The sequence below is a fragment of the Pagrus major genome, chromosome 10 (genome assembly GCF_040436345.1).
Source record: "Pagrus major chromosome 10, Pma_NU_1.0".
NCBI lineage: Eukaryota > Metazoa > Chordata > Actinopteri > Spariformes > Sparidae > Pagrus > Pagrus major.
In genome coordinates, this window is record NC_133224.1 from 13,175,810 (window position 1) to 13,200,227 (window position 24,418).

The window sequence follows — 24,418 nt, forward strand, 5'->3', positions numbered from 1 at the left end:
GACCTTGCTGCAGTGAAGTCCAGGTGGACTCCTGTGACATCACTGCTGGGTGTGCTACAGGTAGAACAGAGCACATTTCTGACCACACCCAACATCACTGCTGGAAATGTGCTTTAAACTGTCAAGAAAGGCCAGTAAAAGACCTTTCTCTGCTTTGGGCTGTAGTCTCTTCATTTGCAGTGTTGTAAAAAGTATATATTACTTTGGTAAACGTACTTAGTTACATTCCATCACTGTAACTTAGCTATATCCACCCGTTAATCTTCTCTTGTGACCCCTCAGATGTATGTTGGACCTGTGTGGTGGTTCCGGGCCCACAGATTGGAACCCATTCCTTTAATACAAGCACGACAGATTTAAATGGTGATGTTTTGCTCGGCTAAAGATTCATTTCCCGGACTGCCTGGCTAACATTTTTATGGTAAAGGTCAGTGTCTAGCTAAATACGTGGTTAGATCTTCAGACAGGTCTCAGGCTGCCACCTTCCGGCGAAGTGTCCCATGAATCGTGCGTTTTATTTTGAAGGCTGTGGCGGAAGTCCCACTCTCGGTCCCGTCTGGCTGACTTGACTGTGGCATGTCAGTGTGAGCCAGTCGTCCAGGGGAGCGCCATCCAGCAGGTCTTGACTGTTGGTGCGGATATGAGAGGAAGTCAGATGTGTTAGCCTGGTAGTCAGCCGGTGTACAGGCCGCTGTACAGCAGCATCCATCTGAGCGGGACTGCCCGACCGGCCCGGTGGCTGCTGTCGCTACCTAACTGGCTAGCTAGCTAGCTAAGCTCAACCCGCTAACTTCACCAGTTTAAGGCGGTTTAAGGGACGAGCAGTGCGGGGAGAGCACGGCCTCCCGGCTAGTACAACTCGGTTTCCAGCTGACCCGGAGAGCGTAACAACCCGGTTTATTTTCCGTAGCAACATCCTGCTGAGATGGGTGAGTAGACAGCTAGCTAACCTGCTCACTCAGAGCGCAGTTAGCTAACCAGGACTGTTTTTTACCTTGTAGTTAAACCACTCAGTGTTATTTTAATGACAGCGTTTGCAAGAAGACACGTATGGTTGGTGGCTGACGTTATGTATCACGCATTAATGCTGCTGTGGCACTTTGTGTCACCCTCAGAGTTTGTGTTGAATTAAACTGACGTTAGTTAGTCAAATGTAAAGCTGGCTGGTGTGTACGTGCGCGTGCGTGCGCCTCAGCCTCAGCAGTCGGGTGGGGTAGCTGCCCTCACTCTCATCCACTGTCCGCTCTGAGTGCTCGGGCTTTTTTCCTTTTAACGATGCTTGCTCTGGAAACATCATGTACTGGCGTTGCCTTCGTTCTCGCCGATGTAAGTCAGCTGGGACTTGAATGGCTTTAAGGTCCCAGTTGCTAAATGAATGCACATCCCCTGAAATGGCAGAGCTGTTGATGGTGTAGATGGCACTCCTCCATCTCCACAGCTGTTATGCAATAGGATCCAGCAGCCCACTTTGTGTTGCTGTGTATACTGCATCGCTCTCTGTAACGTTACTGTTTCTGCTGGTTACTGATGGTGCACACATCAGCACACGCTGATCGTTTGATCACAGGCCTGGTGCTGTAGTAGTCCTGTCTCTGAATGGAGTTTAACACAAATTGACATTAAAACATGCTGTAATTCAATAAATATCACCTCTCCATCTATCACATTTGAAAACCACTGCCCATATGAGGCAGTCTCATCCCTGAATGGCATCCAGAGCAACACCTGTTTGACAGTTTATGAGGTATTTCACAAGGTTTAATCCCAGGCTGGATCACTCATGTTGTCATTTGATGTAAGGCAGCTATCGTGGGGGGATGGATGTGTGGGTTGTGCAGTGCACAAGCAACTGACAGCAACAACCAGGTCACTGCAACAGTGTCTGCAATCCTTATGCAATCTATGATTACCTGGTTTATAGGCACAATGCTGGAGTGACAGTACTGAAAATTCCCACTCGCATTTAAAATAATTGAAATAAATTGTGCTCTCCAATGACAATCAATAAGATATACAAGGAAGTAGTGTGTCAGCCTCTGGAGTAATTAGAGCGCTTTCTGGACCGAACCCAACGGGTCAGTCCTAAGCAGGTTGTGTGGACAAGGTAGAGTGTAGGCGGAGTGAAAATGCAACCTAAACCCAGCTGAACCTACCCAGTGAATAGTCATCGTAGTAGCTCATATAACAATGCTTCAGAGGCATTTGTCAACCATTATATAGCGTAGATGTTGTACATGATCATCAATGTATTTCATCAGACTGTACATAGCTATGTATAGAGTCTAGATCAAATGAAGAGCTGTGTCTCTTTACTTGAGATATTGAGCAGCTGTATGACATCATGAAATGCAGCCCTATTAAACATTTATGAGAAGGGTCTTTTCACCCTCACCGCCTCAAAAATAATATTCAATGTGGTCAGTTTCAAAGTGTGAGGAGGATATGCGTGCTGGATGCTTATTTTCAGCATTAAATGCTTTTTGGACAGATCATACAATACCACTATTTCCACATGAGCAAAAAGGCTCAGCTGATCAGGTGGATCATTCTGTCTAAATGAGCTTTCCCTCACTGAATCCCCCCACCTTCTATTACAAACCAGTCCCTTACATAAAGGACAGTTACACACAGTTATCTTCCAGCGAGGAGAGGAGGCCCAGGCCCCCAGGACGAGCGTCACGTTTTCGTAGTGGCCAAACTGTGTAATTACATCGTCACGTGATCCACTGAGGCCCAAAAAGACTTTTTCCCATAAGCTAACATTGTGAAAGAGGCGTCTGTAAAACGGTCAATGCATTTTTCTGAGCCTCACAACCCCCCGTGAAATGACTAGTTTCATTGTCAGAATTTTTAACCATTTGGTCCAATCCACCGGTCGGTGGAAGTCTCTAGTGCACACGCTCTATGGGCCCCACAGTGCAGAAGCTATGCTGAAGACAGTGGAGTCATTTTGGCTTCATGCGCCACCGAGCAGCTTTCATAGGAATGAAAGACTTTGCCTCCATGGCTGTGTCCAGGTATAATTTATAATGTCCTTGAGGAGGCCACTGGCTCAAGAGACCTATTGGGACTTTTAAATGTATGCAAACCACTCGTACCCTAAGTCCAACCTCTGAACCAATTCCTTCAGTATTATACTACAGAAAAAATATTGTAGATCTCAAGACAAGCAAGATAAAATTAAACGTTAAAATCACAGCACACGCGACAAGTAATGGAAATAACAAAAACACTATTATACACATTTTTTCAGTCTGACCTGCTAAATATTCAACGCACCGTTGCAACCAATGAAAAATGTTTAGTCGTCTTAACAGGTTTCTGGATGCATACGTGACTAAAATAGTTGCACCCTGGAGCACTGTCAGCATATGCAGATATTTGTGTACTGCGTCACCTGCCCATGTGAATGTTTTGCTTCTTTTTCATTTTCTTTACTCTGATATGCCCGAACTAATAAAGGCTTTTTACTGCACCCTTGGCTTGCTATCTATCACATAGCATATGATGCTATGAGAAAACGGACAATAAGTTATTTGTTTCTTTCACTGATGAATAAGAATAACAGGAATGATAATGTATTTGTTTGTCAGAGCATGTGGTGGATGATGTGCAGCACTTATCACTGATTCAGTTTGTGTGGTGATCATGGCTGGCAGTTTAATCTAATGAAATAAAGAGAAGAAGAGAGAAAATCACTTCAGCAGTCATATACAGTAGAGGAGCTGACTATAAACTCAAGCAGACAAGGGGCTCTATCTCACGCTCGGCGCAAAGCGGTGCACAGCGCAGCACGAGTATCATTGCCAGCGCCGCGTTGTGTAAATAGCAAATCAACTCCGACCCACCTGTGTGCCCTCTGGGCGTGTTGGTCTTAAAATGAGGTGTGGTCAGTCGCCAACAAAAAGCTGGTCTGAAGTCAAAAGCGCAGTCTGTTTCCTGATATTTAAAGAGCTCATTATTCAGACAGTAAGATGCGCCTACACAGGCGGGTTCACACCCTTCATACGCTCTGATTTTATGATTTGAGAGGCTGTGTCCATCATTTTAACAAATATCATGGCACATTTAATCAGCAAAACTAAACGCTGTAGTTATAAACAGAAATTAAACTTTTAGCTTGTAAAATAAATCTATTTAGACAGGATGTCAGGATTTATCAGGACAACTGCTTCACTCCAAACTATTTTACTGTATGAATCTGGACTGTGTGTGACCTTAAGATGTGTAGAAGAACACAGAACATGAATTAACATGAAATACTAATTGACCCTGTAGGCGAGTCAGGAGTTTGAAATAATCAATAAAGTTTATCAGCTGTTGCTTGTGTGCAAATGTGCATGTTAATGTAGAGATCCACATATGGTTTCTGCTGCTGGAGGATCGCTGCAGGTGATGTCATTAATATTTTCTTCATTAAGGACGTATTTTACCTCTCTCATCCCACCCGTTATTGATCAGGATGATCATTTTCATGACCCGTTCCACCTGATGCACAGAATGAGATCTGCGCGCACACAGAGGGATGCAGCAGTGCTCCTCCTCCTCCTCCTCAGTTTAGTATCAGTGTATTTTGTTTCATATGCAGTCAAACAGAGCTGTTGATGGGACAGATGATTTTGAAATGACGGGGCAGAGGGCCCAGCAGCAGAGAACCACATCCCTGTCCCTCAGTGAGGATGAGTGCTACTGTTTAATAAGTGCCAGGTGGCATGGGAATGGGTGACGACACTCTTAGGTTCTCCCAAAACACACCCGTGACTAATTCAGAGCTTAAACACAACGCCTTTGCGCCGTGTGCCTCACTTTGTACCCTGATTATCTGCCAGTTAACTAGCAAAATGGACTCGGACATGTCCTAAACGCACTACAGACTGTCTTAATAGGGCCCAAGGTGTTCCCTTATACACTTTAAGGTTTTTCATATTATTGGCTCTTGACAAGAAGTTAGCTTGGTAGCTAAGTAATATGGGTTGATAAAAGGTGTAGGTAGCCATTAGATAGTCAGTTTGCAGTGATAGGAAAATGTCATTCATGAAGCAAGAAATTGAGTGATATTCTGAAGAAAAAAGTATCCACTTTGATTATTGGTATACTGTTTTGTTAGACTGGCATATGTCACATGAAAAAATCCATGATTTGATCTAAATTTCGATTGTAACTTTACAAATCGGATCGATTATTGACCTTTTTTTTCTTCACACCTGGATTTGTAAAGCTCAACAGATCATTGGTTTTATGTCCAATGACAACTTTCATTTACATTTTCAAATTCCTCTTTCAAAAGATTGTTGCTTTTTACATCCACAGCTTGACTTTATCCTGGTGGCTTTTTGCAGGTAAATGTTCTTTCCAAACATATCAATAAAGGATCTTTGAAAATAAAGCAACATCTGTGACACTGGTGGAGTTAGCCCCAGTAGCAGTCAGCAGGATGTCTTCGTGCTCGCAGGATAAGCGGTTGGAAGTACAGCTGCAGGCTATTAGTAAGCCAGCTGTGTCGTCTTTGGAGTGTTGTTTTTTTTCTTTGGACACGTGTGAGGAGGCGGGGTGGAGAGAAAAAACTAGGATATGAGAGAATCACTGATTCTGCTTTTGATTTCGACGATTGAAGTTGAATACTCCTTTTAAACAATTCTCGATTAAGAGTCGAAATTGTGACACACCTACTAAAAAGGCATTTCACTTGTTTTGCACTGGCACGTAAGTTTTAGCTAGGTGTACCAAGTAAACTCTCACTCATGCTGCTCTGTCACCCACACATCATTCAATGGTTCAACTGATCTGAGATAAGATAAATTATCTAAGAGCATGTCTCACTGTCTGTTTGAGGGTATGTGCTGGAATGGCTTTTTCCCCCTGTCACTGTACTAAGACAGAGTAATGATGAAGTGTAAATGTTGTCTCAAACATTCAAAACAACATAAAACTGTACAGTTATGTAATCGATTGGGTGCTCTTCATTGTGTCAGTTGGCATGAGTGGAAGCAAGCTAAACTATTGGAAAATAAAATAACATTAAAAACAATACTGTTTCATGCTTCATATTTCAAATGGAATGGGAATGAAGGACTTTTTGTAAATATTGTTTTTGCCAGAGGCATCATGAAATGCCTCCCAGAGGGCACCGATTCAAACTGATCAGTGGGTGGGCAGCATGTGTCAGAATACAACTGATTCCCAGTGATTTTACTGGCTTTGTCGACCATTCTGTCCAGGGCGTTTTTATATTTACAACTGAAACGCCCATACCAAGATGTTAAATTGTAGGTTGGCACACATTCTGCACGTGCCTTATAAATAATCTGCAGAATATTCTAACACCAAAGCCCTTTAACTTCCTAACTAGTTGATGATGTGCACACATGACCTCCAGACATTTTTCAGCAGGTAGAATATTGACGTTTGAAGCCTTTCTTTGAGTAGAGGCTTGAGTCTCTTCGAGCAGGGGGTGTGCCTGTAACAGTTATTTTCCTATTTTTAATTGAAACTAACAACTCAGATTTGTTTTAATAAGTAATGAATAGCATTTGTGGCTTGTGGAAAATTACTATACATCTATATCAAACACAGTCTTGAATGACAATAGAAGATCCCATCACATTTTTGTCAGATGTCAGAAGATGTTCAGTTTTCCAGCTAATCTATTGTCTTAACCACTTAGTCAGGAGTGGCTCTCAGGGGGTTGGAACCTGTCCCAGCACACATTGGGCCGGCTGCCAGTCTATCACAGCGCCTCAGAAAGTTCTGCAATATTATTATATTTGTACATTTGCTACGGGTGTCTGAAGTTTGGTCTACCTTTAACAGCTGCCCATTTTAGAAGGACTCGTGTGAAAACAAACGTGCAATAATTAGCCTTCCTCAAGTATCTGGACAAAGGCTTTAGGAGCTTTGCATAACCTTGCTGGACTATGAATGACTCACACAAGACCTTAATGGCTCTCTCTCCCCCTGTTTTATTCTCAGCTCATCACGATCATCTCCCTAAATGAAAACCCTTTCTATGTTTGTTCACTGAATGTTTGTGTTTTCAGACAACCTAAGTGAAGCCCTGGAGAAGCTGAAGCTAGCGTCTACAGACAGCGCCACTGACAGCGTGGAGAGCTGCCTGGACTGCCTGCTGAAAGCACTCGCCAAAAACAGTGAGTAGAGCGTGATTTACAGTCCACTTTGTGTGATGAAAGACCCTTGCCTCCTTTTCTAAGTTTTCCATAAAAGTCTTGACTTTTTCTAAACTCTCTGTTTAATGTGGCCAGTAATTTGATAAATCATATCTGAATCTCTGTATGTGCACTGTAAATGGGCCATTGACAGCTGTGGCTGCTAGTGTGCCTGAAGCCACTGGCCAGTGTGAAAGTCTTTGTCAGACAGCTGAGTAATGACATCTCACTGTTGAATGAGTAAATCTTTCCCTGCGGACTGTGGAGCACATCTGTTCTTAACTGGAGTCAATACTTTTCAAACCCGTTCTAAATTCTAAATAAATGCCTGTGTACACTGTGCGATTAGGTGCTGTCCTTGACAAAATCTCATAATTGGGAAAGAAATATGGTGAAATCGTCTGGCCGTCAATCCAAAACGGTGGCTCTAGGTCAGTCTGTGAGACCCATCAGCCAACATCCAATTCTGACAGCATCACAAATTCAGTGTGATTGCTGCTACGACCCATGTTTATAACCAATCTGAATACAGCATGCACTGACACAGGATAACACTGGAAGCTAACCCTGCAAGTGCTTATAGACATACACAGTATATGAAGATGCCACAATGCTGTGTTTACATCTGTGCTAAGTAATAGTTCAGATAACCTGAAAACAAGACAGCCACGCTAGCGACATAGCAGTGCTTTGAGCTAATTGCTAATGTCAGCATGCTAAAATGCTCACAATGATAATATGCTGATGTTCAGCGGGCACAGTGTTTATCATGTTTGCCATCTTAGTTTAGCATGTTAGCATTCTAACATTTGCTTATTATCAATCAACACAAAGTACAGCAGAGGCTGATGGACTATTGTTAAGTTTGCATTTCTTTTAAACTAAAGTCAAACACAAAGTAATTAAAGTCATCCTGAGCGAGACATGAATGTTAGAACCAAATTTAATGACAACCGTTCCAACATATTTCGATTTCGATTCCAATTCTTAGGTGTCTGATCCCATGCAGAATCGAATTTCAGTCCAAAGCGATTCTTAATTCAAAATTCGATTGAATGAATAGTAAAGGGGGCACTATTTTTTTTTTTACCTCCAGATTGTGTGATCTGCAAGCGTTTTTAATTAAAAAAGTTAACAGCTTTAAATCATTCATTCATTTATTTAAAAGCATGTGTGTATGTGGATAACAAAATAAGATGCTCTGCTGTGAGTCCAGCACAGACATGTGGCCTGCTTAATGTTCATGTTGCAAAGGTGATTATCCAGTCATTATACAATGACAGACATGCTTGCAGCCGCTGCCTTGTTTGAAGATGAACTTAAAGATAACTCTAGCGTGTGCATGCTGTAAATTGTCCAGGTGCCGCACTACCCTCTCAGTTTAGTTCTGCCTTTTTCGTCATCATCACACTATAAATTCAGATTTAGAAAATCGATTTTTGCCGCTTGCAAACAGATTCTGAGTCTTGGGAGACGAGAATCGCGATTCTTATGTAAATTATTTGTTTTTTTACCCACCCCTAATATTATGTAGTATCATGAGTGACCAAGCTGCACATAAAGTATAGATGAAGTATATTTGTTTAATACATTAGTTAAGTCAACCCTTAGCAGTTGACTCAAGGTCATGTCATAAACCGTAATATTTGTTTTTACCAGCAACAACCTTCTGTTAGAAATAACTCTGGGCAATATATTGATATCATATCATTATTGTGATATGAAACTATATATGGTCTTAGATGTTGGATATCATTATATTATGATATGACGCAAGTGTTGTTGTTTCCTGGTTTTAAAGGCTGCATTACAGTTAGCTGATATCATTTTCTGAACTCACCAGACTGTTCTACTTGTTCTAACACTTGTCCGTACCTACTCAGTCATTATATCAACATTACTGATGATTATTGATCAAAAATCTCATTGTGATAATATTTAGTAGTGTAAGTACCGATACACATCATATTGATCTTGTAGTATTTGGTCAAAAATATTGTAATATATGATCTTGTTGCCCAATCCTAACATTTATAACGTGCTTTTGAAGAGATGTCGTAATATCAAGATATACTGGATGTAGTGTAAACCCTAGAAACTGTGCTATATTATTTAAAGGCCATATCACCCAGCCCTAGTTAGAAAGTGAGATGTCTGTAGCACTGATATTAATAATTTGTTGGAACCTTGTATGACTGAAATGCCTTAATATGATTAAAATTCTTTCTCCTTGTCTCCTGCAGACACTGAGGCCAGTATGAAGATCCAGGAGATGGGCGTTCTTCCCCTGCTCCCCACCCTGCTAAACCCCCAGTCTTCCTGCACCCCTAAAGTAGCCAACATCATAGCTGAGGTGGCTAAAAATGGTGAGGTTCGGTTTCCAAGTCCATCCACCCAGGACAGTCCTGACTTTCTGTTCTCCCATTCGTCAGTATTACTTTTTTACACTTTCTTTTGCTCTCACCCTTTTTGTTTTACATGTTTTCTTCATAAATACATTATTCAGTGGGACAGCACAGCGACCTTGGTAGTCACTAATGTTTCAGCACTTTTCTGTGAATTATAATATTCAAAGTACCAAACAGTAATATTTTTGAATGACAGGCCATGTCAGAGCAGGGCTGGTTTTAGCAGCCCTCCTTGGCATTTCAGAGCTAAGCTGTCACCAACTGCGAGGTTATTGTGTAAGGACTCATAGCTTGCATAACTGCAGTGTCAGAGAGCTTCCATTTTCAATAATGCCTTTGTGTGAGTGCAGGAGAAGCTTTTAAAGTAGAAAAAGCAGACGTGAATAGAACTTGGGGCAAGAAAAGGTTAGGATAATGAATGGGTTTTTAGCAGCTTGCAAGACTGCAGCTAATGATCACTCCCCCAGCAGTTTGCCAGGCTTGGCAACAACCCGCTGGCATTTATCTGTCACTGCTTCCGGAAATGTCTGCAAGCAGCCAAGTGACTGCTGGGCCAAAGACAACTCCCTTTCTGTCTGACAGTTTGAACTGACTTGATTGTTTAAAGCTGCACCAGGCAAGAGTTAATGTAAAAACACATTTGAATAATAAGCATGAATTAGCATCACAACAAAGAATGGTGTCTCATTCCTCCTTAAATTCAGAAAATCCAACATGATTTTCCAAATGAAACCTGATTATGGTTTGGTCACTGGTACAGAACAGTCTGACTAAGTGGGGACTACAGCTGCAACTAACGATTATTGTCAATGAATCTGTCGATTACATTTTCAATTAATCGACTTGTTGTTTGCTCTATAAAATGTTAGAAAAAGGTGACAAATGTCGATTAGTGTTTCCCAAAGCCAAAACCAACGTCCTCAAATTTTTTTTTTTTGTCCACAACCCAAATATGTTCCGTTTACTGTCATAGAGGAGGAAAGAAAGTAGAAAATTTTTACATTTAACAAGCTGACATCAGAGAATTGTGACTTTTTTTCATTAGAAGTACTCACAGATTAATGATCATCAATATAGTTACCGATTAATTTAAAAGTTGACAACTAAGTTAACCATATTGACCATTGAGTTCACTTGGCTATGCAATGAATCAACCCATATATTGTTATTTTTCTGCATTATATTTGATCATGCAAATCAGGTACTGGCCAATGGCGAGTATCAGAGGTGTGAACTTAGGTCTGACTTTAGTCCTAGACTTTTTCCTTCTGACATAAAACGATTTAATATCCTCCCCAAGCCTGGACATTAAAATGTTTTCAACAACAGATAAACTTAGAAGAACTCAAGTTGTGCAAGCAAAGGTTGGAAAGAGTTGTTTGGCCATGCAGACCAGCAGACAGACGACAGATGATACCTCAAGATTATAAAATCCAATGTGAAGACTGATGAGGTCAACAAAAACAAAGAAACAAAGGACAAATCTTCAAAATGCATCTTTTGTTCAATCAACAATCCAAAACCAAAAGACTTAAATGACATAAATGACAAAGAAAAGCAGCAGATCCTCACATTTAAGAAGCTGGAACCAGCAGATGTTTGACATTGGGTCCTTTATTGTGTGAAGTTGCTTTATGCAGCTCAAGCATGAAGTGGAGGCTTAAAAGAAATCTAAGTTAAACACTCACAGCAATGTCAGATTTTCCATATTCATTTTCATCTTTTTGCTTCTTGGACTAGTGTCATGTTTTTGTTTTGTTTTTATTTGTTGATTTGCAATTCATTTGATCAAGACATTGCATTTCTTAGTCATGTAGGGCTCCACATTTACTACAGAGACTCCCGGTAACTGTAGGAAAAATGTGGCAAATACAGCAATTCAAAGCTCCTATCTTCCTTAAGTACGTTTAACTGTGCACAGTTTCATACTGACCTGTTCTCCAACACCTTTCACTCTCTCAGAGTTCATGCGGAGTCCCTGCGTCGAAGCCGGCCTCATCCCTCCTCTAATTCAGCTGTTAAACTCCACCGACCAGGAGGTTTTACTGCAGACTGGCCGAGCTCTTGGCAACATCTGTTATGACAGCCGTAAGTAGGAGTTTGCTTTGCTCAGGGAACACTGAATCCCTCATGAGCCCTGTCATCACCATCTCAGAGAGCTAATAGAAAATAAGTAATAAAAAGATGCTGCTTTAGGCTACAGTAGACAAAGCTTTGATGTTTAACCATGTGTTTCAGCTGCAGTACTGCATTCACAGAGAGCACTACAGTTGTTGCCAACGAAAAATATATATGAAAGTATACTATACTATACAATTACGTATTGGCAATGACAGTACAACATGCAATATCCGCACACATGTATATGAATGGCATGATATCCATACTTACAGTGTGTTCCAGATGCTTCACACACAAACAGATCTGCAGCATTTTAGTGTGTCTACTTTGTCCTTTAACACATACCTTGGTTATTCAGTTGTTTGAGGTTGGAATAAAGGAAGAGGCTTGTCTTGGTTTTTAGCTTCACATGTGATAATAAGCCATGATGCATATGAACTCCATTTGTGAGGCATATGCAAACTAAAAACTATGATATCACAGATGATCTGACAGAAAAGTGATCATTTGAGAACGCTACATGTGGCACCTTTTGAGATCAGTTCAAAGAAATTTCATTAGTGAGTGTACCAGTGGAGTATTTGAGTAGTGACCTCAGGGAGGAGCAGCAGAGTTTAAGCCTGATTTTGCAGCCAGCTTTAGAAGCTTTAATCACAGCTGTCAGTTCTGGTGCATAGTTTCTCCTCTCATAGAAAAAGCTGGGCATCTGTGGAATCTGGAGGGATGTGACATTTGTTTGAGTGGAGGGGGGTCTCGGAGAGCTGGCATGGTTTTATGATCGATGCTCTGGGTGAGTGTGGAGAAGCAGCTGCTCGCTACCTTAAAGAAAGAAACACTGTGATGGCAGACGTCGCCTCAGTTGCTTCAGTAAAATAGGTAAAACAGGATCTTCTGTACTGTTAATGTCTGTACTTTACACAGACAGTACACACTCATTGAGTAGACAGGAAGTGGCTTATGATCAGTTGTCAGAGTCAGAGTCAGAGTTGAATGAGCTATGATTTCGTAGGGACTTACATTGAGATCTTTTTTTTTCTTTTACATTTGATGACATGTATATTACAAAGACAAAATTCAGTCAAGTCCTACAAACTGTATGTCAAAAATGTAGTAAAATGCTCTTTGAGTTTTAAGATGTCTACATTTTTAGTGTTGTGTATTCAGACAAAATCTTGAAGTGTCACGTCTTTTATTGATCAGGGTTAAGATGATGATTGTAAATATAATATAATAATAAATGTATATATAATATAATCAGATAGCCGGACCTCCTCAACTGATCCCTCTCAAATTGAAAGAGTGGTGGTTCTACTCCAAGCTCCTTCCAGATGTACAAGCTCCTCTCCCTGTCCCCGAAGGGTTCACTATGCCTGAAACAAGCTAAGTTGTGCTACATGTCATTCATAAACGTTTAAGGGCCCAGACACACCAAACCAACATCAAAGAACTAACGCCAATGAAGGCTGACTGTTGTGTCCCCTAGCGTCAGCTGTGCTTCAGCCCAAAAGCTGCACTTGGTCACACTGCCAAGACTACAGCTGACAGCCAGCTAGCTTGTATGTTCTCCGCCCGTGTGAGAGGAAATACCACCAGGTGGCAGTTATTTGTATTCGTCCTTCGAAAAGGGAAACCACAAGACCCGGATAAACAAACTGTTGTTTTGCTTAAGCAGCGTTTGCATCTACACTGTAAATAACCACTTCTAATCGAGACCATTTGTCTGATACTTGCAAATGGCGCTGGCGAAGAGGCGGAGGCAGAAATGAGGAGAAACCCCACTGCATGGGTGAAATCATGGATACTACAGCAACAGACTGAAGGGGCTTTCCCTTTCTTTTCTGTTTCTCTTCTTGTGCACCGATCCACTTAGCTGAACAGCCCATCAGAGTGATTTTTCTCATCGACAGGCTCCACCACTGATTCAGTGTGTTCAATTGGCCGAAAAGCCGCAAACTAGTGCAAATGGTGCCGGACACATCGCAAAACCTAGGGCCACAGATGCTCACCTACAGCTGACCGTGAGCCTGGTGAGTCAGGGCCCTGAAGTGTCTCTGCCTGTTCTGAATAGCCACACTCCAAGACTCCACTGCCTCCCTTATCTCTCTCCAACAACTTTTTTGCATGTCTCTGTATTCTTCACTTGATGAATTGTTGGGGATAACAGCTCACATTGACTGCTTGAGGGTGGTGCTGCAGTCAACAGTACACACTAAAAGGGAGAGGAGTAGTTATATGATTGTATTTTTGTTAATTAAAGCAACAAAAATTGCTGAACACACACCCCATGACCATAGATGAGGCAATTGAGAGCTTCAACCACATGTTCAGCTCACTTCTCACCATGATGGTCCATTACCAGTGCCACACCTGCATCACTGCCGATGCTGCACTGTTCCAACTATCTTACCTTCACCCATGAACAGGAGCCCCAGATATTTGAACTGCTTCACTTGGGGCGTCATTTTGTTTCTAACCTGGAGGGAGTAATCCACTGTTTTCTGGCAGAGTGCCATGGCCTTAGACTTAGGGGTGCTGACCTTCATCACAGACGTTTCACACTCAAACTGTCACAGTACACCCTGGAGTTCACATGTTGATAAAGCCAGCAAAACTGGCACAGAAAAAGGAGATATCAACAAACTGGACACTTTCCATTTGTTGGCTGTGTGTAGAGATGCTGTCCTTGAACCAGTCCATCAACCATGAGACTGCTTGACTTACTTTAAAGAAATGAACCCAACCCTTGTTCAGGTCATACGAGGACTGGATGGATCAGTGGCCCCGCCACTCCAAGGGACACAGTGATAGCCCTTCATATATAGCCCACAGTGCATGTAGACTGTACGCCCATGGTTGGAGTTTGCTTGGATGGTTGGACGTTTTACAGTTGGAAGATAAGCTACGAAAGAGGTATCATCTGATTTACACAGATATTAATGTATTTTTAAAGAGCTGACATCAACTATTATTGTTTGCTGGCCTGTAATTGGTCAGGCTAAATGTGAGATACTAGGGTACTCTGTCATTATGGATGTTATGTACCACACTAACTCTGAGCTTTTTGAGGTCAGGCCCTTTGAGCCTGTTGAGGTGTGTTCTTGGGTTCAAACCCAAAACAGACTCTGAACTTTTCAGTGTTTATGTCAGACCCTCATAATGCTCAGAAGAGCAGGAGATCTGGCTGACAGTCTTAGGCATCCTTTATGAATTCAGTTAGCTTCTCTAGGCAGACACAGTTCTGTTGTTCATCAGCCACAGGGTCTTATATGCCATTCACATAACTAACAGACATTTAGGCAGAAATAGTGTTGGTTAGTACCACTTCCCATTGACTGGAGCTGTCTTAAACAGTTTGCCACATGATCCTAATACCTTTGTGGTAGCTAGGTCTAGATAGATAAATTATAACCCTTTAAAGCTAGCACAAGGTTAGCACCAGCCACTCTACTCAAGTTGATCCAGGGACTGGAGTCCTATCACAGCCTTTACATGAAACGTGTCTGAGTGAGCATCAATATCAGCTTCATGTGAGCAGAACAGAAACAGGAAATGTTATGCACATGGCACTGGCATGTTGCTAAGAGCTCAGGCGTGGCATGCTGCCACCCGTGAATGAAAGTAGCAGACGCACTGATACTGAGAAGGCTGACTCATGTAACGCTTCCTTTGGCAGATATTCTCCCAGACAAAGCCCTCCCAGAGAGACAGTCATCCCTACTGTGGCTTCATTGTTTCTCAAAGTGTACTGCTCTTCAAAGGAGTATGATCTAGACATGGACACAGCGAACAGAGGCTTGATTATACAAAACATATCAGTTGTCAGTGGTCTGTTATATTATTTTTTTTACAGTTCTTTGATTTGGCTTTGGTTGATTGTTTTTGATCTTCAGTTCTTTGTTGCAACAAAATAAAAGTATCTTGTAAACTGTGCAGGGAGAGCTTTAACTTTATTCTGTTGCCACAGATACTCTGACAAATAAAAGAGGCAAAGGGACTAATTATGAGCACCAGCAGTAAATGTGACATTGAAGAAATCCAATTCAAGGTTTTTGGATGGATTTTAATGATAAAAAGGCTTTTTCAGATGGATTATGAGCCTCATGTCAATCCTTATTCACCACACACAGGACCTACATTTGGATTTGCTTCATGTCATATAGTTGTGGTCATAATTATTTCCTTTACACTTATTTTATTCAGCATTCTGACTGTTTTATAGCCTCAGTTTGCATTGATTTGTATATATTGTACTCAGTTTGCATTGATTTGTATATTTTGTGCTGCTTGTTAACATTGCTTTCACATGTATTTTTCAGGTTGTGGTTATTTTTGTTTTCTTTACTTTTATTCCGTTGCTTTGTGGTTGATTTGTGTCCTGGCCTCTTTGTTTTGCAGATGAGGGCAGGAGTGCAGTTGACCTGGCAGGAGGGGCTCAGATAGTAGCTGAACACATTAAATCCCTCTACCAAAATACTGAGCCGGAAAATGAGAAGCTCTTGACTGTCTTTTGTGGCATGCTGATGAACTATAGCAATGATAATGGTAATGACCATCTTCCCCCCAAGAACAACTGTTGACTAATCTCAACTAATCAGCGGGTGTTCTCTTTCTTACACACAGACGATGTCACATAATTTTTTATCATAAGGCGATAGGGTTGAAGTGAACCAGAAGATTCTGTGCTTTTCTTTCTTGGACTGACCTTTCTCCTGATTCTTCACCATGCTCTCTGTTGCTTTTCCAGCTTCACCTCTGAGGTAATCTGCAGTAATTAATATTTGCTGAGAGTCAGCTGTCATAATAGCAGTACCCTCTATCCCTCTACCCTGCACTTGTTTAAGTTGTATTGTTAATAGACTCTGCAGGTAGAGCATAGTCATAAGTTAGCGCCTCTCCTTGCTTTGTAGCATGCTAGCAACATGACTTTGGTCCAGACTACAATATCTCAGGGATGGATGGATGGATGGATGGATGAATGAATGAATGAATGAATGAATGAATGAATGAATGAATGAATGAATGGATGGATGGATGGATGGATGGATGGATGGATGGATGGATGGATGGATGGCCATGACATTCATGGTCCTTGGATAATTCTAATCATTTGGGTAATACCCTGATTTTTCGTGTGGCACCACCAACAAGGCAAGGTTGTCACTTCTCCAGTGGAATATTTCAAAATCTACAAGATAATTGGCGCAAACTTTTGTACAGAAATTCATGGTCAACCTTTCCTATAGCTCCACCATCAAGTTTGAATCACTATTGGTTAGATTGCCATGAAATCTGGTACATAGATTCATGTTCTCTTTAGGGTGAATTGTAAAATGTTTGGCAATCCCCAGACTTTTCATTTTAGGTCAAAGTCTCCCAAAACCTGTAAATAAGTAAGCAGTTTTGCATTCACTGATGGTTCCCTCATCCCAAAGTCAATGTTTTTTCTGAATGGGTTTCGGTTGGATGCCTGAAATGAGGTCTGTTGTTAACAAAAGCATATAATCTTTTCACATATTGTTCTAAGACATAAAATACACCAGTATATACCTCACATGTAAATCATAAAGCGTTAATGTTTCTTAAAAGTGGCGGCTGCTAACAAGTGTCTAAATGAGACTGCAGAGGTTGTCGGGGACATTAAACGTCATCGCTCCAAACACAGAGACTCATCTACTCATTAGTCCTTCTTACAGATGGACGTGAGTGGTAAACTATTTTAACTCTAACTTTACATCTTGTACATTGATCAGTTTATAGTAAAGTTTGTATCGTATAGTGTTGTAGAAAGCTTTGTGGTAATGACATCATCGCCAGGGCTATGCTAACTTCTGTTTAGCGTACAAAACTACGTCATACCTGCCAATGTAATAACATTCCTGTTGGCTGTAACTGTACTATATATTTAGTGCTAATTAGCAAATGTCAGCATGCTAACACACTAAACTAAGGTGGTGATCATAGGAAACATTATCTGATAAACATGCAATAACATGTCAGCATTGACTGCGAGAATGTAGGTGTTGTCACAAACCAACGCACTGCTGCGCTAACACTCAACACTTGCAGTTAGCTGAACTGTTCTTGAGAGCTTTTGCATGGCTGTAGACTTTTGCAACATTTCTGTGTTGGATTAAACAACAAAAAGAAGAGACAGTGTGTTACACAGTGAGCTTTAAGTGTTATTATTTGAACTTTGTCAGGCTAGCTGTCTCACTCCTTATGCTAAGCTAGGCTAACCACATTCTTGCTCCAGCTCTGCACTTACCATGGACATGAGATTGATATCTTTTCATCTACTATTAAAGAAAGTGATTATGCTCATCTCCCAAAATGTTGAACTATTCCTTTAGGAACATTTGTGAAACTGTCTGATAACGATCTAGTGTTAAGTTAAGTCAAAGTAAACCTCATCTTCTTAGCTTTGTACAGATATTCAACCAAAGAAACCAATATTTTATTGTAAGAAGATTAAATAGTTTTTGCTCCCATCTTTCAAAAGGTTGCTGTTCAGCCTGCTTACATGAAATATGCTTTCTCTTCCATATGTGTCTATCTTTATAATGTATCTGCACTACTGTTTATTAACTTACCGTTGTATTTACTATGAAGTGGCATGTCTGATGTTTTTCCCAAAAAGGTGAGACTGGTGAACATCCTCTCCGCTGTGTCCCTTCTTTTTTTCTGGGCTATGCTACAGTTTGTGTCTTTTATGATAACAAGGCTTGTTGAGAGCAGCAAGTATGTGATCTGACAGAGTCAGAACTCCTGCCAAGGTGTCTCTTGGCGCCGGACGATGGTTTCATCTGTTTGGCTGGGTGATGGGATTGTGGGTTGCGCTAACAGAACAGATGAATTTTTATGGCTTTCTGCAGCTTTCATCATGCTGACTCTTCATATCCAGCTAATGTTGATACAACTCAACACGTACTAACACTAAATCTGCTGCATCGGTTTAATGGAATCTCTTCAGAAAAAAAAGACAAGTATATTTAAGACATCCCTGTAACTATCATGGTGTGCTAATATTCACAGCACACACAGTCTCGGATGAGGATCCTTAAAGATATTACAGTTTGTAGAGTCTGTTTAATTCGCATTTTTAAAGAATTGTGATTAAGATATGAACTAGAGACGACATTGTGTAAATTATACCAGTGTGTGTTCTTCTGTACTGCAAAGTCTTTTTACTCAACAAGCCAAACTGATATATTTCGATGTAAATGTTGTCTGATTATACAATATATGAAGTAAGCAAAAACAATATCTTAAGATCTGTACAACAGGAAACAGTTGTATCAGTTAGTAGAAATACAAAGTACTGCAGTGGAGTTATAACGACTTTTTTGTTTTCTCTGCCTCTTCACCTCTTGCCTTTCCAAAAAACTGCACTGGAAGAAAAGCACTCTCGTACTGTTGTGTGTCATCAAGCCATCCATCAAATTTTCCATTCTTGTTTTATGGCACACAATATAAAAATTCCGTAGCGGCTGAATGAATGTACATAATGATTTATTGATGTCTAATAGCACATACAGTGTCTGTTTTCTTGGCTTTCTGTACTTCTTACTGTTACATGGTTTTAAGGGTTTAGCTGGTTCTAGTACTGTAAGTTCTGACTGACATCCAGTAATGATCTTTTTGAGTATTCTTTCAACCAGACTTTTTCCTTCTTTCCTTCCTCTGTTCTGCTCATTTATCCACTCTCCCTCCACCATTGATTCATTCACTCTGGTTTTTGAATACAAAATAAATCAAAGTACATTTGTTTTACGATCTCCAGATGTATCTAATAGCTCTACCACTTCTTGTCACCAAATGGCAGATGCATCTACACTTCTTTTAAGGTTCTGGAACTGTTTCCAACTCAATGTCATACATACAGTGGGGCCTCGACCTTGTTCTGAGCAAAGACTGGGTCACACCAGCTCTTTAAATGGCAAATTTAGCAGTGAATTATGTTCATTTCATTAGAATTGCTGTGATTAGTGGATTCCAACTGGGGTTAAGTAAATTTGCTAACTATTCTCATGTCAAGTTCAATTTTGCACCTAGCATGTCGCATTGACCATGTTGATGTTTGAGGGGATGGTGAGCAGGATAATCCAAAATGGAGGAAGCTATCGTAGTTTATCAGCTGTGTGTCCCCCTTCACTTTTATTTAAAACCTCCTTTTTTTAGTTGTATATACTGTTCCACAAAAAAAAAAAAAAAATGGTTTGCAGACATTTATGAGACAGGAGTCAATTTTACAAATATGTTTAAATAAACTTTGAACCTATTTTCCGGTTAGCTGCCAAGCACAGCTAACAAGTTTGCTAACCGATTGCAGCAAGCTTGTTTGCTTAGAGAGCTTTTTTTCCCATCTTCAGTAATTTTTATTGAATGAAATCGTGTATAATGGTGAACAATACCAGGGTGGAGTTCACAGATCAGTTCAGAATCTCTGGGTTAGCTTGCTAGATTAATCCTGCTGTACCACTCTCTGGTGTGACCAGGCTTTAAGGATGTAGTTAAAAAACTCCAATGGTTTGTTCTGTTACTAGTTCATTCATATTTTCATTTCAAGGAAGGAATGATGAAAAAAAAACTGGCATAGTCCTGCTTTAAGGTCCCTTGCTCACTGTTTAAGTTTAACAAATGAGCTTTCATGTAAAAATCAAATGTCCTATGTGTTTGTCTCTTGGTCTCCTCAGCTTTACCTTCTGTTTAGGACAGCTGACTGACACTAAGTGTTTCTGTGTCTCTGTTTTTTGCAGATTCCTTACAAGCCCAGCTGATAAATATGGGTGTGATTCCCACTCTGGTGAAGCTGCTAGGTATCCATTCCCACAACACAGCCCTGACAGAAATGTGTCTAATTGCCTTTGGGAATTTGGCTGAGCTTGGTAAGTAAATATACCTGTTCAGTCAAGCTGACAAACCTTCCAACCGTTCCAACATGGTAGACTGCATCATCGACATCCTACCTGGATCTCTTAAACTTGATGTACCATCATTTACCGTCATTTTTGTCACTTTGCTTTACAATACTTATACGAACATAGGCACACAATACACTACAGGGAGTGTAGTAAAAATGACAAAGCAATTTAGATAAGTTGCGGAAGAATTTGAACTATATAAATTCACAATGAGGGTCAAATTAAGTGCACAGTGACCAGACATGTTGATTACATGATCAACATCTAACAACATCAGATTATGGTATTATGGTTAGCTAGTGTTAATTCAGCACACCTGAATAAACTTAACATTCAAAAACTAGACTTCACTTCGGTCTTCGGTCAGAATCTGTTGTCATAGAAAAATATTAATATAAAAAAGCATGTTGCATGTTTCCTGCATCAGTTAACAGACCTGCTGAGTAAATAACATGTTTTTGAGAACAAACAACAACATCAGTCAGTAGCCCTTTTCTCACAGAGATTCCGCAATATCACCGCAACGAAGGCTCGCCTTTATGCCGCCTTTGTTTGTTCACACTGAACCACACAGCGCCGGCTTAAAGCTGCTCCAGTGTCATTTCATACAGCACGCCGGTGTGGAACCACAAGACGCGTTGACGGTACACACCATAGTGTTGAGATCTCTGTGTTTTTTTTAAAATGTTTTTCCACCAGCAAGTCTAAACATGTATCCGCCAACTTTAATCGACTATATAATCATACGGATGCTGTTGTAAAGTGCTGTGATTGAGATCCTGACACATTGAGATCAACATGCATCGTGGAAAGCGAATGCTGTAATGTTGCTTTGTGGGTTGAAGTGTGGGACATTTCTCTTTTATTTGATGAGTGAAGGATCTGTTTAGTTGTCAGACTGTGAACACCATCAGACTGATACACTCCTGTCACGCACTGCCGGCTTACCCTTTCACTCAGACGTCATCTCTCCTCTGCTACGGCTCTGTTACTACCTCTGCTGGTGGATCAGAGTTGGAACGAAACTCCCCCCCCCCCTCCACCTCTGTAACTTTCACACGGAGGGCGAGGCGGAGTATCGGCGCAAGATTCCTGCCTTGAAAAGGCAGTGTGAAAGGGGCTAGGGCAGAGGCACAAGTTCTGACTGTAAAAGCAGATTTCAGTTAATCTTTCAAATTAAACATGATTCATAATTCCTCCTGCAGGGACTAGAAATGCTTTGACACATGATGAAAATGTAATCATTATCTTAATGGACTGCACAAAAGATGTCCATGTAGAAGAGAGGAATTCTTCTCCTTCATGACATGCCTGTGATATTCCTCTGGTATTTTCAGAGTCCAGCAAAGAGCAGTTTGCCTCCACCAACATCGCTGAGGAGCTGGTTCGTCTTTTCCAGAAGCAGACAGAGCACGAGAAGAAGGAGATGATCTTTGAGGTTCTGGCTCCACTTGCAGAAAATGGTATTTTTATTTTTTTTTATTATTATTTTTTAATCATTATTAAGTTCTGCAAAATGCCTTGTCTTCTGTATGGGAAGTCCAAAGATTCAAATCACCAAATAGTGAGAGACTGCGGTGTTCTCTCCTGCCTTTAGATGAAGATCTGATGTCCACCTACTCTGTAGTAAATTATCCTCCAAGTGTGAGTCATGCGTTCCAGGCTAGCTGCTAACTGCACAGTCATGGCAGACGGCTCCTGCATTCGCTCAGCTGCTCTTTATCAAACATGTCAGTGTGTGTCTGTGTGTGTGCGTGCTTGTGTGTCTGTGTGTCTGTGCGTGTGTGTTTCAACAGCAGAGAGCATCTTAATGCCTGTTGTTATGATCATTCCAGGCACACTGGGTGCTCCCACATTGTCAGTCTCCAGGACAACGTCCTACTTAAGTCTACTCTAGAGAATCCTTGTTCTGTATCCACTAGAGGTCGACCGGTTGGATTGCTTAATCTATGTAGATGGTTCATTTTACAAACCAGCAGTTTTGGCCGAACTTGGCCCCTGAAAGTGGCTAACGACTGGACAGACTCGACCTGTCAGGCATGGATGTACATCATCAGTTTATGTGACGATGGTAACAGTTTAGTGATTTACAGCACATAACATATAAACCCTAACAATCGAATGTTGTATAATGAAACATTCTATTATTAATGTTTATGTGCTGCTGTTATGCCGGGCTGTGACGAGTACCATGTGCGCTAAGCATATCACATGATGAATATCATATGCAGCACTGCATTGCAGCAGCAGTGTGTTTCACATCTAACTGCTCACTGTGGTTCTGTCTCATCCTCCTGCCAGATGTGATAAAGCTGCAGCTGGTGGAGGCGGGCTTGGTGGAGTGTCTCCTGGAGGTGGTGGCTCAGACTGTAGATGGAGAGAGGGAGGAGGACATCGCCCAGCTCAAGACTGCCTCTGACCTCATGGTTCTCCTGCTGCTTGGAGGTAAACACCTCAGGGCTTGTCCAGTACGTGGGGCCAATGTTTAATGCCTGATAACACCATTTCTACCACAATCCTCACAGGATCAACATGTTCTGTTGGACAACATTTAACAGTCTTTTCTTCTACAAGAAGATGTGGATTAGGTTTCAAAAACACATATTAATCCAGTTCCAGGGCATACTGTATGAACAGGCACCCATTTTCAAACTTAAAAAGAAATGTTGTGTAACAGTAATTAAAAATTCATACTTTGTTCAAACTGTCAAACTGTAGCAGCACAGATCCAAATGGTCATCAGTAGAGAAGATTATCCCCAAACTGACTTCATTTATGGCCAGAAAATATAACCCACACACATACTGTGTGTGACTATAAATATAAGAGCACACAGTCTTCTGTCCAGCGCTGCGGTTGAGTATTAATAATTCAGCCTTTATGCAAATATATTTTTGCAGCGGAATAGACTTGAACGTGGTGTGTTATAAATATACACTAAGTGGAGTCAGTGCAGCCAGTCTTACAGATGTTCATCTTGATTCTTGTATGTTAAAACAACATGACGACGTGATTAAGCAATGATTTGTCAGCATGTTCCATTAGTGCTCGACAAGTCCACTTAAAGACGGTCGACAGTAATCTGTCTGCTCTCATCATATGCAGGCACTGACTGTAGTGTGCTGTTAAAACCATCATCTAATGCAAGATTGAGATTACATGATATTTTTCTCTTTTGTGAGTCTGTCAGATCACCTGACAATGCTGGACTACAAACAATCTGGGGCTGCAACCCAAGATTATTTTCATTAGAGATGTCCTGAAACCATTTATTCCTTCCTGATACCAATTCTGATACCTGGGCTTTGGGTATCGGCCGATTCTGAGTACCAATCCGATACCAGTGCGTGTTTAAAAAAACAGCTGTATATACTACTAACCCTGTATGGATGTGATATGATTGCTGTCATTGTTGTATGGTCTTGCAGAGAATGACTGCCATACAACATTCTTTTATTATCTTGGCCAAAAATGACCAGCCCAATGGTTTAGGGTTCTATCGGGCTGAGACAGGTAGAGACCGTCCGCTGCAACCAGGACTGCACAGATTTACACATTGGGGAGACAAAACCACCCCTCCATAAACGAATGGCACAACACAGGAGGGCCAACTCCTCAGGTCAAGACTCTGCTGTCCACTTACATCTGAAGGAGACAAATCATTCCTTTGAGGACAACAATGTAAACATCTTGTCCAGAGAAGACAGCTGGTTTGAAAGAGGAGTAAAAGAATCCATCTATGTCAAACTGGAATGACAGTCTTTGAACAGAGGAGGTGGCCTACGACATTACTTATCACCCACCT

General features: G+C 41.1%; 1 protein-coding gene across 2 annotated transcripts in view; it reads left to right on the forward strand.

Moving 5' to 3' along the window:
* The first annotated feature begins 562 nt into the window (after positions 1-562).
* rap1gds1 (RAP1, GTP-GDP dissociation stimulator 1) overlaps positions 563-24,418 on the forward strand; it is a 32,647-nt gene continuing 8,791 nt past the window's right edge. Inside the window, exons 1-8 of one of the 2 annotated variants that reach the window (XM_073475317.1) lie at positions 563-929; positions 7,038-7,145; positions 9,407-9,529; positions 11,534-11,659; positions 16,088-16,234; positions 20,449-20,577; positions 21,951-22,076; positions 22,915-23,058. In XM_073475317.1, the coding sequence (XP_073331418.1) occupies positions 926-929; positions 7,038-7,145; positions 9,407-9,529; positions 11,534-11,659; positions 16,088-16,234; positions 20,449-20,577; positions 21,951-22,076; positions 22,915-23,058 (907 nt within the window). In that variant the 5' untranslated portion in view covers positions 563-925. The remainder of the gene's footprint in view (positions 930-7,037; positions 7,146-9,406; positions 9,530-11,533; positions 11,660-16,087; positions 16,235-20,448; positions 20,578-21,950; positions 22,077-22,914; positions 23,059-24,418) is intronic. The other variant, XM_073475318.1, reaches the window with a different exon arrangement.